Below are 17,687 nucleotides of genomic sequence, written 5' to 3'. Positions count from 1 at the left end.
TCAGCCCTCCTCTTTATCAGGAATAGTTCCCACTCCTGATCACACTCCCTGTGTAATGTGGAGAATCACTGCTAATTCAAAACAAGGGAGGGCAGGTGTGAACATACACTTGCACCAGAAATGTAATTCAGTTAAAACTCGACCAATCCAGTAACAACCATGTAAAATCCACTTCTCTTACATTCAGTGCATTTTATAGAATGCTTAGTATTAATGCTTTTAAAAATAAATACTAGTAATTTATTACCATCATGAATCTTGAAGGATTTTCTACTATTTAGAAATTTGAACAGCAGACTACACTTATAATAGCATTTTTAATACAAGAGCCATTTATTCATGCAAGTTCATAACAGTACTGATGATTCCATCATAACACTTAACCACAGGAACAGCTCAAAAACTGGGTGACATTTACATGCATCTGCCAATATTGTAACTGGTGGCTTATACTGTGTTCATTTCCTTGGTTATGGTCAAAACTGGACAAGAGGTATTTGTTGCAAAAGACAGAACAGCATAACACTCTGTTCATGCCTTAGGAGATGTTTTAAAAGATATTTCGTGTTTTTCTTGTACATCAATTGGCATTTTTTGGGAACTTTTTTATATTAGCTTCAGGGGGACAAGAGAACTAAAAGACTCTCATACAAGTTTTTGTACTCCAGACACTGTAGTGCTTTGTAAGTAACACAGATCAAAATCACCAAGTAGCCATTGTCATTGCTCGACCCAAGCAGCATGCAAGGAATGAAAGCCCACGGTGAGAAGCATTCAGTTAAATTCTTTTTAATGACTGGAAAGCATTATCAGAAGAACCCAAAGAACATAATAAAATGCAAACTATTTGCTGAGTGTCCTTTTAAAAGCTAGCAGCACAAAATACTTTTTGAACAGACCAGACATTTGTTGCCTCCTGAGCAGTAGTACATCATTTTGTTGTCCATGTTTTTTGACTCCCAGGTTTTGCAAATGCTGATACATCAAGAGTTTTACCACTGTTGCACTGTTCATATAAAGTCTGAAAGTTAACAAACACACAGGGCATTCAGGTGAACACAGTTGTATTGCACATGGATTCAAACTATATAACAAACATCACCACTTAAAATAAATCGTCACATACTGAAATATTCCATACCAAAATTCCTTTCTCAAATCAAAAAATAAAACCACACTTAAGACAGCTTAGTTGTACCAGCTGCAATGCAATGCAGTGCCTTAAAGAATACACGTGCTGACTTCGCAGTGTGGGCAAAGTTACAGAGCTTCACAAGTCAGTAGAGAACAAATGAGTTGCAGAGATCTAAAATCAAGTTTATTGTCTCCAATATGGAAACACCAGCCTGGAAGGAGGGAGTTATTTGTGTACTTGGGGCATGCAAGCTTTACATGAGATACTCAAATGCCCACAAACAGCCACATTGCCGTATTGTTAAAAGGATAACTATTTAAAAGGATAATTACATTGTTAAAAGGATAACTACTCATATTTAAAACAGATCAAGTACAACTAGCAGTGTAAGCATAAATTCCTTTATATTTAATACACACTGAATTTGCTTTCCTCACCATGAAAGCAGCTCTGCATTCTCAACATCTTATGTATACTTTACCACTATCACTTCTTCTGAGACACAGGTAGAAAGAACAGAGTTGAAGGTTTATCAAGCTTCTCTTTCAGGCAATAAACAGAGGCTGCAATACTTCAACACACAGGAACTAATTTACACGTAGCACTGCATTAACAGTTCAGCAACTTCCAGGAAAGCAGGAACAGTTGCAGTCCAAAAGTGGGCACACTTAACAGATCAATTGAGATAATTTCTTCGTAGTGAGGGTTCTTAAATTAGAAGACCCTCAGCTTAGGGGCAGCTTAAAAGCAAAGCAGATCTACTGAGAGGTGGAAAGGAAAGAAACAGCTAAAAGTAAAGATTGCTGGCATCATTTTCAATCCTTCCAATTAAGAAGAATGTAGAGATTCTGCATACTTGCAAATAAAAGCAGTAAGATGCACAATGTTTTTCCAGCTATAGCTAAAGACTTCATATATGTATTGTTTCAGCTTTCACTACCAAACATTCTAACCTTTGCATGAGCAAGTACTACTGCACAAAACAGAAAAGAATTTACTTACCCTCGCAGCTCTAGAAATAGAATTGGGAGAATTCAAGCCAACAAGCTGGCCAAGGATACGTTTCATTTCCTCTGTTGTTCCTTTTGCATTTGGGACACCTGTAGTTAATTTATGGTTATGCTGAAACTGTATACATTATCAGTGTGAAAACTGCCAATACAGTTTGTAAGAAGTTTAAGAATTAAAATATTGAAGTCTTTTCTGAAGCAGATGTAGGCACCAAACAAAATTGAGTCACACCAACAAGCTCATAGTACACCTACCAGTAAAGCATTTTTTAAAGCAGAGTTACAAATACTATTTAATAAAAATGTATTTTAAAATAAATGTACCTGTTTGACAATGACTTTGAATTTGAACATAGGGATGTACCAGCAACTCCGAAACAGAAATTCTTTCCTTAGGATTTCTTATTAAACAGCGCTGCAAATGAAAAAAGAAAAATGCTTTGCCTATAAATTACAAATCGTCCTAGGAATTAACAGTATTTACTTCGGATGTTCAACCAAGGGAGTTAAGTCAAACTGCTTTCAATAATTACTCAGTCGGTATCAAGCTAAAAAGAGACTTCAATATGGAAACTACATGAAGTAGCTCTAGCTTCATTCTTCTTTTGGAATAAGGCCTGTTACTACAAGTAGCAGCAAGCATTTTTTTGTGGAAAAAGTCTCTCAAGCACAACTCTTTCAGTTTTAGAAAATATGCTTTAAATAAAGAAATTCCCATTATTTAATTCAAAATTTAAGGGATGGTTACCTTCAGCACATCGTGAAGATCCTTCTCAGCAATATCTGGGAACCCTATTTCATAACTTGGATCAACAATAGCATGCATTTTATTGATGTGACTTGTTATATGCTGAAATGGAGTCCTTCCATATGTCATACAGTACAAAATGCATCCTAGTGACCATACATCGCTTTTGGGACTTATCTAATATTAAAAAAAAAAATTGAATATTACTTAAGAAACTGTCCCTTCAATCAATTTATCACGTAATTGTACAGTTTTTGTTGTATAAGAGATCTTTATTACACAAAATCACTAAGGCAGCATGCCATTATCTACTAAGACAGTGATGTGGCTTCCTTCACTGATACTCCGTAAGAAAACAATTCTTATTAACTATTTTTGAAAATGAACTTACTTGAAGAACTAACCCAAAAGTAGTTAGTCCTTAACAAGTCGAACTGCAGGATTCTAATTTCAGATTTAAAAATAAATACAAGTAAAAGCATATTAAATTAATTAAATCCAGGAAACAGTGAGAGATCACAGCTATGTCTCCAAAGTGGAAAGCCACAATTCAATTCCCCATGGTTTATAGAATTCAGATCCGTATTTCAACCACAACACCTAGGCTGTTCCTTGCAGGGTGTCTTTGCGCTTCCCCTGTGGAAGCTGAAGCACTTTAAGAGAAGCACATATGAAAACTCTAGCCTGGGGTGATTTCAGAGGTGCACAGCATGGAGGGCCCATAAGATGCTCAAAAGGCTTTTGTAACACAAGTCAGCAGTACAGCCTCTGATATGCAAAAGGCTCATGTATTGCACTGTACTCTATAATGTTGGGGGAGAGGACGGAAGTGGAGAAAGATGCAGTGAATCTGACTCCCAGCACAGTAGTAAGATTTTTGCTTAGATGAGCTGAGCGCCAGAACAAATCTGCACTTTGCATGCAAAGAAAAGGTAAAAAATTATCATCCTTAAAAAAGAAATCCACTTATAAAATATTTTATTTTCTATTTAGAAAGAAAACACTGTATATCATTACATAATACTTCAATTCAACTGTTAAAAAGTAAATCTTCATGTATGTGCAAGTACATATTTTAAATACTTTCACTATATTATGTACACCTTAATCGAAGGTGTACATAATTTAGTGATGTACAGTACACACTGTACTGCCAGTGTGAAAATGCTTTCCTTCAGTACTTTTCTCATCATTCATGTTCCATTGCCCTGTTGATGTTATAAAAATTTCTACAATACACAATACTCTGTGGCATACAAAAATTAATAGGATACACTGAACTTGTACTTGTGGCCCTAAAATACTAGGCTTCATTTTATCATCTTTTGAAAGACCTTATTAGGTATTACTCAGTACTTGTAAAACCTGCCTCTCACTTAAAGAGCTCAAAAATATGACAATGACACAATATCATCATAACTTGTTTAGGCAAACATCCTAACAATGGCCTGTATCAGAAAGCAAATTTTATTGCTTTTAGAAAAAAATTCAAAGCCATGGTTATTTATGCAGAATGCTAAAATGCAGCAGTACAGCAGCAAGCAGTGCTGTAAGAGCTTCACCAGTTTTTGGCAGAACAAAGCTAAAACAAAACAGCATAAAGCAGGAAACCAAGAAGTAACAGAGGAATGATTCTCTCACTTGACTCCATGGAAGATCCTCCCAGAAATACACCCTGAAAACTCTAGCCTGCGATGATTTCAGAGGTGCACAGCATGGAGGTAAGATGCTCAAAAGGCTTTTGTAACATGAGTCAGCAGTACAGCCTCTGATATGCAAAAGGCTCATGTATTGCACTGTACTCTATACTGTTCAATGCTATTCACACTGATAACATAGTGAACTCTTTTATTTCTCCATAAAAATTGATTTTAAAATATTTGTGGTTATTATTAGTTTAGATATTTTCACTGTATTTTTAGCTCCTCCAATGCCCAAGCCTGTGCATCTGTTTTACTTTCAATTTTACTCAGTAATTGAGCACTTACATTTTTCTAAACAGCATCTGCCAAATGCTTTTAGGTAGTTAGGGAGATTAGGCTTAACCTTCCACTCTGCACACCATCATCATGGCACAAGAAGTTCTTATGTTCAAGTTTCAGTGGAAGATTTAGAAAAAAACAAATCTGAAGATACATGAATTACACTTCCTTCTTAACATGAAGGAAATAGGAGGAAACAGATCATACTACCTTAGAACGAGGCTTGCCATTTTCTCCATAGGAAGACCTATCTTCTATTGCTTCAGGTGGCATATAATTCATTGTGCCGGCCTAGCAATAAAAATGTAAAAACATTCTTTTAAGTAAAGCATGCCTTAAATTTAATTCACTTAATAAAAACTTAGATTTCTGTCCCAAAACACTGGAAAACATCTTGAAAGTTTGTTTGTATTAAGGCTGAAGGCCATTATTATTCTGTTCATTAAAATCATGTAAAAATCAATAGACATGAATATTCATATACACATACAAAACCCTTCAGCATAGAATTTCAGTATTAATTGAGGTTATTACAATAATCAAAATTATCAGCAGATACTATGGCACTTCACAGAAAAATGGACACGAATTTTCCAGAAGTATTTCACCTGAGAATCTTTAATGATACTTGTCACATCTGGCTGCATTTGGTTTGCAATGCCAAAGTCAATTAGTTTTAACATTCCATCAACTATCAGAAAGTTTGCTGGTTTCAGATCACTGTGAATAATGCCTGTAAAAAAAGAGTTTAAAGTAAATCCAAATTACTACCATAAAGTTTAGCATTACTCAATTCCCGTAACCCTTGCACAGAGAGAAGGTGCAGACTGGCTTTACCTGAATCTCTGCATATTTCATAAAAGTGCTTCCATTTCTTTCTAAACAGTTAACACTTGCATGAGTTTACAGTTAGAATTACTACTTATTCAAATCTGCAGGTACTCCAGAACAGCTCCAAGCAATTTGAGTTGCACAGCTTGTCTCAGTTTGAGACAGACCCTCCAGCTCTGTGTGCACACAGCCACACTGAACTGCTGCTCTGGAGCAATTCAGTGGCCTGTCCATGCTTGTAGCTCTCTTCAATTAGCTAAGCAGGTATTTAAAATAAAAGAATTCTATTGCTTAGTGTGATCAAAGGTACCATTTACTCACAAGTATACACAACTGACTTCTCACAAACTCTACCTAGACAATTTAATATGAATTTTGGTTATTATCTACGCAACCAATCCATCTTGATATTTTACAAAAATCAGTGTCCTCTTTCAAAATACCACAGGTGTGTATGTACCCTGAATTTCAGAAGGTTTTGCTGTTTGCTATATTATTGAATGCTCTAGTTCTGAAAATAGGTGATGCTTTCTACTATATGTACTAGTCTTCACTTCATTATTATATAGGAAAACATCCAAGTCTGCCCTCCCCTTTGTGCTATACAGACAAACTGAATACACATGCACACACTTTAATGACATAGATGAAGATGGGAGGAAGGCCTGAAGAACTCTAAGAAAAAGCTGAAACACTGTCAAAGTAAAGATGACAGAGCTGTCATTAATGTCAAAGCTATTTTTGGAGAGAATGAAAGGCTAAAATTTGAGTCTAATAGAGAACAAGTGGAATTGGGAATATACAACAGCCTAAACCAGAAAAAATTTCTGGCTGTTGTAAGAAAACAGCATTACATACATAAACAGTGATATTTGTAGATCCCTCTTGAGCTATCTAAGTCTACACCTCTGCATCAAGATTTACCTTGGTTTTTTGTTTCACTGTTTTTTTAAAAAAATACAGTAAACACCCATCTTTGAAGACCACTAAGATTACACCAACACTAAAAACAGTATCACCTCATGTCTTGGGGTGACTTCATGATGTGTTTCCCCTATCTCTGCTATAGGCCCAGAAATTAATTTTTTGCCTTTTCTGTGCCTTTAAACTGAGCCTGAGAGGGGAGAGAAAAAAAAAAAACCAGCAAAACTTTCAAAGCAGTTTACAGTTTGTTTTCAAGGACACAGATACACAGACTCCTCTGTGTTCTGCTTTCTGCAATAGAGAACGGAGGAAGCACACTGCTTGCTTTCCAGCCAGCTTTCAGCTTTTTTCTCCGGAGACAGATGGAGAGCTTTTTTCCTGGGACTTCGATTTTTTCCCTTCTTCTTTTCCTGGAACATTTCAACATCAGAACACATTGGGAGAGTCTTCCACCAAGGCCCCGGAGCTGGGCCCACCACGACCCAGCTCCAAGGAGGGGGAGAGAGAGATCTACAGAAAGACACTAAAATTTTCCCAGGTCTCTCTCAGCAGAGCAAGGGGTTTTATTTAGCATCGTTGTCCTTTTCTTCCTGTGTTTTTGTTAAATAAATAGTTTTTATTTCTTTCCTTTGAGGAAAATTTATTTTTTCCTGAACCTGGTGGGGGAGGGGTGGTTGTGGCCTGCCTTCTCTCAGAGGATATATTTCTGAATTTGTCCAAAATTAAAACAGATCCATATTATCTGCCATATACCCTATACAAATACCTATAATTATTTAAGAATACCATATTCATGGATTGTGTGAACAGCTTCCAGCATATTTTTCCAATAGCTCTTTCGTTCCAATGGATCCATCTTTTTTTTCTTCTTAAGCCAGCTATTGAGATCAATATTTCCACACTCCATTACCATGTAGATATGTTGATCAGTGATTTCACTAAAAATAAATATATGTATATTAAAAGTGAAGGAAATGTCTTTTTATAGAGAAATACTGGTTAAATAAAATTAGTATTTACTCACTAGCCATAAAGGCGGATGATCTTATCACTATGTTGCTGCAGTTTACTCAGATGAGCAATTTCATTCTTATAGCTCTGAACAGTCTGTTGATCAGCTTCCTCTAGATTCACATATTTGACAGCATACAGCTGCTTCTTGTCATTCAGTACTTGAAACACCTGCAAAACAGTATCAGTTAATAACTTCACTCATCCCTAGCTCTGACTTACTATGGTCCTCCATCTCAACTCAGCCAGAATATTAAAAAAGTCTACCTTTTCAAAAGGAAGAAACAATTCAAGCAAAGTCAGCATGAAGAAAAACAAAAATCAAGAAGGAAGACACCAGTTACAACAGAATCAACCCTTGTCAGAAGCTATCTTGGTGCCACATTGTATTTCACTAGGTGTAGTACATCATGAGTCTGGAGTGCCCCTAAGATAAAGATTACAAAATAACACTCCCAGAGACACAGGTTTGATCTGCCCTCACACATTATGTCAAACCAAAATTTGGAGGCTAGATCACATGGCATATGAGAAGAGGTTAAGAGCACAAAGTCCATTCAGTCTTAAAATGAGAGGGCTGCAGGAAATCCTATTGCTGTCTTCACCTATTTAAAGGGAAGGTATGACAGACTCCGCTTGAATCATCAAAGTATGAGACGTAACAGACATAGCTAACAACAAGGAAAATTACACTTGGATATTTTCCGTGTTGTCACATAGTCCAACAGGAAAACCACTTGTCCAGATAGGCTATGAAATCTCCATCCTTGACAATACTCAAACACAAACCCATCAATAACAGACTATTTTGGCCTTGTTTTAAGCTGACTGTGAGAAAGTGACACACAGAGGTCCCTGCCATCCCACCTCATTCTACAACTGTATACTGGCAACACAGGGAGCTCTTCTTTCTGGAGGTCCCTGCTGACTGGCAGGTGGCTAATGTTATTCCAATTGACAGGAAGGGTTGGAGGGAAGACCCAGGAAACTACAAACCTGTTATCCTAACCTCAGTTGCTGGAAAAATTACAGAGAATATCCTACTGGGTACTACTGAAATGCAATGATTAGGCACAGATTCACAATGGGAAAGACCTCTTTAAGTAGTTAAATTAGCTATCCTAAGAACACATCCTCCTAGAAGCTATGCTAACACACATGGAGAACAGGCAGGTGATTTGAGAGCCAGCACTGCTTCACCAAGTGCAAGTCTGTCTGACCATCCCAGTGGCCTTCTGTGTTGGAGGGACTGTATCAGTGGAAGAGATACAGATGTCATCTATCTGGACTTCTGTAAGGCCTTTAACATAATCCCCCACAACATCCAGCCAAACTGCTTATGCTGTCAAGAAAATAAGGAACTATAACAAAACCAAGAGATTTTGCAAAATTGTTTCCCAACTTCCCATGACCCCAAATTTCCATACAAAAACCAGCTCACTCAGCCCTTCAAACATAGCTACAACTCTGCTTCTCACACAAGTTACAGAAGTCTTAAGAGATGGTCTGTCTCCTTCACGAACTCTCAACCAACTTTACAAGTCACCCATTTCCCAACAATGTAATCACACTGCTCTAAACGACAGCCTCTCACATTAGCATGTACACAAGGCAATGCATCTCTCACAACAGAAGAGCTATTCTACCAGGAATTTTAATGCTTACTCTACCATAGAAATTATCTTCAAGAGCAAAAAGTCTAAGCATAGCACTAAACCAGTTCTAGATTCCCTGGGTCAAACATTGTGTACATGCTAACACTAGGCACTCATTAGATGATTTCAACATGTATTTACATAGAACTATTACTGTGTAAATTAGTGACTGCCTAAAAGGATAAAGGAGCACCTTACCTTACTCGAGCCTCCACTACCTATTTGCTTTAATACTGTATAAACTCTGCCATTGATGGCAAGGCATTCATGTGAAGGTATAGAAGCTGGAACCTGTGTACCACAGAAAAGGTTAAGAAATAAATATTGGTATGTGCAACAGAACTTAAGAGAGCTCTACTTCTTGTAGAGTTAAAATGCTTTAAGTTGCCTTGCTCTTTCTGAAGACAATAAAAGTTGTTTACAAACAGTAAAGAAACTTCAAATGAAAGCTAGATCCCCAGACACTGATCACCATTTGGTATGTAACATCATTGAACTCTTGTAAAAGGTGCCAATGCTCTTCATACCGGAAATCAACAGAAGGATGTTCTTTAACAAGGCTCCCCAGATCATTTGGGACACCTCCCTCTTTTTAGTCAGAAACTATATTATCTAACAGACTTTCAGTCCCAGCATGCAACTTAAGAGCTGTAATGAAGTCACCTACCATTTTATTTGAAGCTAATTACTAGCTAGAAGACTTCAGTACTGCGAAGTTAAAACTGACTGCATTGCCCTTGTCTGCTAGACCAAGCCATAGAAAGGCCTCAAATTTGATTTATTAATTCTTATCCTCTGGGAGGAAGCTTAAACCTATCCCTCAGTTTTATGTACAGTTGGGAAGGTTCCTACCTGAATGTGTAACACATCTAAGATAATATTTTTACATGATGTCAGGCCACAACAAATGTATCAAAATTTGTGAAATCTAACAAAAATGGAGTAGAAATGCAATCTTTTACCTCCCTCAAACTCATGGTTTTCAACACACACTGCTTCTCTTTATTGGTAATGCACTATAGAGTGGGTAGTACCACTGTAAAAGCACTGCAGAACAAAAACAGACTCTAGTTCTTTCCTCTGTCATTAAGTAGGATCTGAAAAGGCTTAGGTTGCAGACAAAGGCTCCAGCACTTTGACAAAACTGAACTGATTTTTCAACACCTGAGTAATTTAATCTAAATTCAGACATACACATGAAGAAAGTTATTTTGGGAATAATAGACTACTTTCCATTACTGATCCAGGAATATGAACAGTAACTTCAGATTAGAAAAGTATATACACACATCTATTTTACCTAAAGTAGTTCCCAGTGAACATATGTACTGAAAAAACAACAAAATTGTTACCTGCAAGCCAATTTGATTTTGAAATGGAGTTGCTGGAGTATGTGGTAAATAATATGGGAACTGGCTGTAGGGAGTAGAAATTTGACATCCTGGTAGAAGCTTGTCCTTTACAACTGGTGTGTTGAAACTAACAAAAATATGAACAATATTTGCATTAGTTGTATGTTTTTATGATTACTTTAACAACAAAGTTGAAATCTTCAATATTTCTTGAAAGCTAGCCTCCACTTCATTCAATAATTAGCATTATAAAGACCCCAACTTCTTGATTTAGAAGTCCTTTTAGAAATACACTGAAACTACAACATACTTAGAAAATACTTTTTAAAACACTAACTCCCTATCTTCAGACACTACCTGGCACTTCCCAGCAATTGGAAAGTGAAAGAACTATAAAGCTAGAAGAGCTGACTACAAGAGTTTGAGACAGTTACTTTTCCCCAGCTTATTTATTCAAAAACTTCTTAGATTACCTATTTTTTCAAGTAAGCATACTGAGACAGACAACTGCAAAAACCCTCACTATTGCCATTAAGAGCTTTGGCTATACTGTGTATGAGCGGAAAGATCATGGATTTAAGAAAACTAAAGTTTGCAAAAAATCAATTTTTTTTTTATTTGTTCTGTTGAGGTGTCTACCATCTATTTAGCTATATTGCTGAAGATACTTTATTTTTTCCCACTGTTTACAGAAACTAATGCCAAGATCAGAACTGGAAAAGAATGTATACACCTAGGGTTTATTTGGTAGAGTAAAATCACAGAAGTTAAAAAAAAAAAATAAAGGACAAAACCAGTCAAAAGCATGGTTCTCACAGAATACAGAAGCACTCAGCAATTCTGCATATTTACCATGTACATACAAACTAAGTAATGAGAATTTAATCAAGGACTATTATCAAATTCCTTCATGAATTGATGTGGTTCATTCCCTATATATATTCTGAATTCTACAGCTAAAGAGACATAGGTCCTACCTATGGAACAGTGCTTACTCAGCATACAACCTTGACCTATATGATTCATCCTAGAGACTTATGAAAACAATAAATAATCACATAATTAGAAAGATTTGCCAACACAGGCATAGGGGTTTATGCCTAATTTAAGGTCACACGGAAAAACAAATGCTATCATTTCCTAACTTAAGTGCTTAATTCTGCAAGCCTCTGGATTTCTTGAAGTACTTTTAAAAAACCTCAGACACTTGCATCATAGGAACTAAGCTGATACACAGTTATCGATCTAAAAAGCCCGTCAGTCACAAAAAAAAGTTATCTAAAAGAAAGTGTCATGTAGCAGGGGTCAGCAAAAAAGGTAAATGCTGTACTAAGGACTTATTTATTTGATAGTAAACATTCAAATGCTGAAAAGTTGACAGAAAAGGCAAAGGTCCCTAAATGCAATCTGAATCTCAAAGTCAGGCACTTTACAGAAGCACTTGGAATGTTTCCTATCTGAACAGAAAAATGTAAGAAACCCTGTAAAAATCTGCTTAAGTCTTTCCAGAGATCAACTACCATCTTATAGTAGGCTTACCAGGCCATATAATCATTAGATGTGGTGCTTGGTGTTCCATAAACATGTGATGGGTCACTTTTCTTAGCAACAGCATCTGGTGGCGATAATTGTCTTGAAACAGGATGACCAGACTGTTCAAGGTTCATCTGTTTTCCCTACAAAGGGTAAGGCAAGATATTTTATCACACAAGTAAGAGCACAAATATTTTCTTCAACATGAGAAGGCTGCTGCTAGCACACATGCAGTACATGTTCGTGTTACTTTACCTCTCCATAGCAGCTTTTCTGTGACACTTCTTGAGTTGGCCATTTTTTTCTGGCACTAACACAGTTTAGTTTAATCTGCTCCAACTGCTTTCTATAGCTTTCACCAAAACTAGATTGTTGCTGTTGACTTTCCAGACTCCTGGGCTCTGGCATCTTCAGCTCCTGATGCTGAACTTTATTTTCTGGGAAAAAAAAAAAAAAAAAAAAAAAACACACAAACAAAAAAACCCAAACCCACAGATTAGTAAAAGGATACAATATTCAATACTTGAAAAGTTTCTAGAATAATTTTACCTCATTTTCTACATCAGACTAAACAAACAGTTGATTTATTGGAATTAGGCCTTAAAAGACATTAATGTAATCTTCAGGCTCCATATTCAATTCAGTGTAATAACATAGCAACTTTCTTCAAAATCTTAAGATATGACTATAACAATAACAGAGATGCAACTGTTTCCTTCATCAACACAGAATAAGAGTATGTTTATAAATTATACTACAACATCTTGGGATGTTGAACAGGTTTATAAAGCATTGAAGATAAGCTTATTACAAGACTCCAAACTAAAAATCTGTTGTCTGTGTCAATAGGCAACCTATAACCCAGCGTAATGACTGAAACCAGAGGCCTAAAGGGACTTGGCACTCTGTCCCCTGGTTACTTTTGCACAGGTAGTACAAGAGTGAATTGGTGGGATGTGGCAGTTGCAGGCTGCAAAAAGCACAGCTTAAGAGTGTTCCTTCACATGCTTGAAGTTCTCCTTTAAAATTACTAGAAAGCAGCATCCCATGCTGAGCAGCTTAATGCAATTCAGCTGCTGAAGGATTGAACTATGTCAACCAGCATCTCACCTAAAAACTGGAATGCAGCATGAACAGGGAAAGTATGACCTGAAACCCAAACTGTCCCCAATGCAAGTGAGTGGGAAAGGTTTCACTGAGGGGCTGAGGGGACACTGAAGTCAAAAAATCACCATTTTTCAACTGAAATGCTTTCTTTCCTATAATACATATGTACCTATATAATCTTAAATTCAACTCTTGCAATATTAGACATTTTCACCTAATTTCTTCAGCAGGATGAGAGAATCACTTGGGGAACTAGTTTTCTGATGAAAACACTAAAATAGCAAGTAACCACAAGAGGTTAGTACACATACTCCATATTCCATGATGTTGGTAAATGATTAGTAGCAACCTTCTAGATTTTACTGGCCCTGAAATCCTTGCTATAAATCCAAGCTGGTTATAACATTTTCCAGGAAGATACAACATGATGTCATGCCATCCCTATTTCTAGGTGACTTCACACAACAGTCAAAATCCATGTATTGATAACTCAACATTTACTGAAGTATTTATTTCTGAAATACACCAAAACTGACAGTTCTTAAAAGAACTTTAGAAATCAATCTCCAAAAGTATGTTAATAATACAGTAAAAATCCCAGCCATTCAAATGATAGCAAAACCTTAAATTTCTTTAAAGGATAATTCTAAAAATGACAGTATACTTAAGGCTAAAACCCATGTTTAATCCAAAGCATTTAAAGCAATACAAAGTAACAGCGTATTTGACTGACACTGAAGTTTAATACCCTAAAAGTACACATTTATTTAGTACAAGTGTCATTCACACAAAAGGATTCCAGCAATACAAGTTAAATTATATTGCAATGAATATAGGAAAACAAAGGTAGAAATTATCCAGGACTTTTTGCATGACAGGAAAAAAAGGAGCATAGGAGAAGCAAACCACTATAATTGGTCTCAAAAAAAAAAAAACCCTAAAATGGAGGCTTCAAGAAATTTATAGTCTTTCATTTGAATTTCTCTCCATCAACAGCTACCTTTTGTCCTTTGGTATAAACTAATACTGTTACTTGAAAAACTGGCAATATTTTTCTACTCTCAGGCTGGCAAATCTCCCACCATTGCTATTTCAAAGCCTATTTGTTGCATGTATTTCAAGAGGTAAGAACATAATGAATTAGCACTATACTTGATATTTTACTTCCATCCCAGCACTTCACAGTTTTGGACATTGTCACAGTTGAGATTTTTGTGGGTTTTGGGGCTTCTTTTTTTCCACAACTATCAAAGATACCACACAAAAGCCAAATTTTATTTAACCACTCCCCAAATCCAATCAGACCAACTTCTGCTTTTTGGAAAACATTTTATTTAGCAACACATTTTTTAAAAATAAACACATTTAAAAAGCACACTTTCAATGTTTTTTCTGTTTCGAACTACTCAGACATGACATTAATAGTTACCTTCTTTTTTCGTCATAAGACTTGTATCCACTTTGGTTTTGAGAGTTACAGTTGAATTGGTAGCTGTTTCTGAGCTGCCCTTATCCAACATCTGCAACTGTAAAGCCATTTTTTCTTGTAAGGACTAAAGAACATAAAAAGCATCTTAAAGAATCAAAGCAAAACTCAAGAGTAGTATCCAAAAGACATTTCCTTACAGTAATTAAATGGCAGATGCACCACAAATCAAACATGCTTCAGGGAAGAGTGCAGGTTACACAGACAAGTATTACTGATGCTATTTTCAAATACATAAACACTGAATTTCATAATCCAGTTTCTATAATAAAGACACCTAAATGCTTTCTATTCTGGAATTTGCTTTGAGGGGATGGGGACATGAAAATGTAAGACACAGCTGAAAACCAATCTCTATCAAAAGCTGTAATTCATGGCTCCATAGAGCACTTTAACTTAGTTGAATAGACTTCATTAAATAGAGTACTTCCCATGTTAAAATTCATGACTACAGCTGAAAGAGGTCCTGTAGTCAAATCGAAATCTGTTTATCCCCTCTTCATTCACTGTATTTCTAACACCACTCCCATTGCTCAGATGTACTGTTCAGAAAAAGCACTTTTTTAATGCCCAATTATGCATAACAATTTTCAAGTTTAAAAGCCACAATGTATGTTTCTATCCACAAATAATTAAAGGGAAACCCTACACTATTTCTTTCTTGAATTGAAAAAGTTTTTATCTTTCTTACTAATACCATAGGATAGATCAAGTTCCTTTTATGTATTTAAAAAATATTTAAGTTACCTGCAAATCTCCCAGGCTGTATGAATCACGCCCACTAGATTTTGGTTCTGATGGTGGAAAAGGTGCAACGAAGGCTGTTTGTTTGGAGCTGGACATTTGCCTATTGAAGTAATATTGTTAATTACATCATATGCCAACACACAGTGTGGTGATGGCTTTTATTGTAAATGAGATGAGAAAAGTAGTTGTGAGAAGACTTTTGACTACAAGCTTCAAATATAGAGAAAAGCAGGTCCACTCAGACAGCAGAGTGAGAAACAATACAAAGAAGTCCTATAAGATGAGGATTTTAAAATATTTTGGAAGTTATGAGACTACCTTACCTCTAATTTTAAAAACTGGACTACATAAAAGTAAAGATATTTTGAACAAAATTTATTTTGGCCTTAATTTCCATTCCTTTTGAGCTTACTGAATAGCCAGAACAAGAAATTTATGTTTACATGCTTTCATACAAAGAATCTGAGTAGTAGGATCAGAAGTAGGTTACTGCAGTACCAGTTGCACCTATAATGATTATTTGTCCCAAACCTTCAGGTCAAATTTAACATTAACATCTGACATTCCCACTATCCAATAAAAGCACCACTGAAAAGGAGTATTAAGATCTGTTGTGCTGTAGGTAAACCCAATAGCCATACCTCTTAGTAACACTAGCCGTGAGTGGGACATCTGAATCCTCCATGTCATCACCATCATCAGATAGTAGGGCAACAGGAACCCTCCCAAATTGGCAAATCTAAGAGCAAAGTCGAAGTTATCAGGTGTGTAAAGCAGAATAAAGAGTTTAGGATTTTTAAGAAAATGTTACTTGTTTTACCTGGTTAGATTTGTTTAGTGGTCTCAATGGATTGTGGTAATTAACTAGGGCACCCAGTTCCTGTGACTTCTCTTCCCTGAAGGAAAAAACAAACTCAAACAAAAAAAAAACCCCACAAAACAAAACACATGACACTGTAGTGTATGTGTTTGGTTTTGGTTTAAATGATGCTGTAAGACATTAAATAAGAAATTAAGACATTACCTAATTAAAAATCTGGTAACAGTAGAAGAATTTTCACTAGAATCGTTCCTTTTTATGCTTCTGTGATTTCCACCTATATTCTGAAGTCCAGACTCCTGTGTACTTGATACTGTAGCAAAAATAGTTAGAATCATTCAGATCATATCAGACAAATTCAACTGAATCATTCTAAGCAATTAACTGGGCTAAATTAAACCAGCTGACTTCACTGAAAGCAGATTTGAGAATGGTCATACAAGCTGTGACAGGTCAGGGAATATCAAGGCAGGCAATAGCAAACAACTCATTCAGCAGCCCCATCTTAATCCAGTATAGAATCTTGCTTGATTATTGAGATTTGGCAAAAATTTTCTGAAGTTGTACATTAATCTTAAAATGAAGTGTCAAGTCAACTTAATAAACTTTGTTAAGGCATATATTTCAGATATACTTTATGGTAAGCAGAACCAGAAATCAAATTATTTGTAAAGTCATTCTAGAACCTCAAATCCACAAATAAACAGTTCAGAACAACACTGTCTTCCACATTATTTTTCCCTACAGGTGAAGGGAAGGACATTTCTCAGAAATTAGGAAACCACAAGAACTCAGAATACACTAATGAAAATATATCAGCACCTTAATGAACACACATTCACATGTTACAACACAGTTTAATTCTTCATTTAGGGAACAACGAGGAATACAAGCTATTTTAAGCACCTTCAGAGAAACAATAATCTCTTGAACTCAACTATTTTCCTGACAAACCCTTTTTAAAGAATTCAAATTAATATCTGGTTATTTTGATTAAGATCTCTTCCATGCTACAAGATTTTTTTTTTAAAAAGACAGACACCAAAGAACATATTAAAAAGAAAAGAACACCAAAGACAACAGGAAGTGTTCAAAAGCCAGGTTGAATGGTGCTTTGAGCAACCTGATCTAGTGGAAGGTATTCCTGCCCCATAGCAGGGGCTCAGAACTAGATGATCTTCAATGTCTCTTCCAACCCAAACCATACAACAATTCTAAGATATTATACTTCTACATCACATAGGCCTTGTGTTCCACCAGTATAGGAAATTATCTGCTTCACCAACAAAATTCATGGCCATCCACAGCATTCCAAGAAATCACAATTTAAGGACTTTTTAATATAG

General features: G+C 36.0%; 1 protein-coding gene across 5 annotated transcripts in view; it reads right to left on the bottom strand.

Annotated features, from left to right (window-relative positions):
- Positions 1 to 309: 309 nt before the first annotated feature.
- The window catches only part of TTK (TTK protein kinase), a 32,342-nt gene continuing 14,964 nt past the window's right edge, over positions 310 to 17,687 (bottom strand). For 4 of the 5 annotated variants that reach the window (XM_042016980.1, XM_042016977.1, XM_042016978.1 and 1 more), the window contains 17 exons: positions 16,546 to 16,654; positions 16,342 to 16,417; positions 16,163 to 16,260; positions 15,522 to 15,621; positions 14,718 to 14,841; positions 12,437 to 12,618; positions 12,188 to 12,324; positions 10,649 to 10,775; positions 9,495 to 9,587; positions 7,655 to 7,812; positions 7,417 to 7,568; positions 5,484 to 5,608; positions 5,086 to 5,166; positions 2,894 to 3,070; positions 2,470 to 2,560; positions 2,138 to 2,235; positions 310 to 1,021 (listed from right to left, as the gene is read on the bottom strand). In XM_042016980.1, coding sequence (XP_041872914.1) covers positions 932 to 1,021; positions 2,138 to 2,235; positions 2,470 to 2,560; positions 2,894 to 3,070; positions 5,086 to 5,166; positions 5,484 to 5,608; positions 7,417 to 7,568; positions 7,655 to 7,812; positions 9,495 to 9,587; positions 10,649 to 10,775; positions 12,188 to 12,324; positions 12,437 to 12,618; positions 14,718 to 14,841; positions 15,522 to 15,621; positions 16,163 to 16,260; positions 16,342 to 16,417; positions 16,546 to 16,654 — 2,018 coding nt within the window. In that variant the 3' untranslated portion in view covers positions 310 to 931. The remainder of the gene's footprint in view (positions 1,022 to 2,137; positions 2,236 to 2,469; positions 2,561 to 2,893; positions 3,071 to 5,085; positions 5,167 to 5,483; positions 5,609 to 7,416; positions 7,569 to 7,654; positions 7,813 to 9,494; positions 9,588 to 10,648; positions 10,776 to 12,187; positions 12,325 to 12,436; positions 12,619 to 14,717; positions 14,842 to 15,521; positions 15,622 to 16,162; positions 16,261 to 16,341; positions 16,418 to 16,545; positions 16,655 to 17,687) is intronic. The other variant, XM_042016981.1, reaches the window with a different exon arrangement.

Source organism: Corvus kubaryi, unplaced genomic scaffold (assembly GCF_017639235.1).
Source record: "Corvus kubaryi isolate FWS band 111438036 unplaced genomic scaffold, C.kubaryi_AGA036_p1.0 split3-73, whole genome shotgun sequence".
Taxonomy (NCBI): domain Eukaryota; kingdom Metazoa; phylum Chordata; class Aves; order Passeriformes; family Corvidae; genus Corvus; species Corvus kubaryi.
Note: the sequence above shows the minus strand (reverse complement) of the source record. Positions and strands in the feature narration are given on the sequence as shown.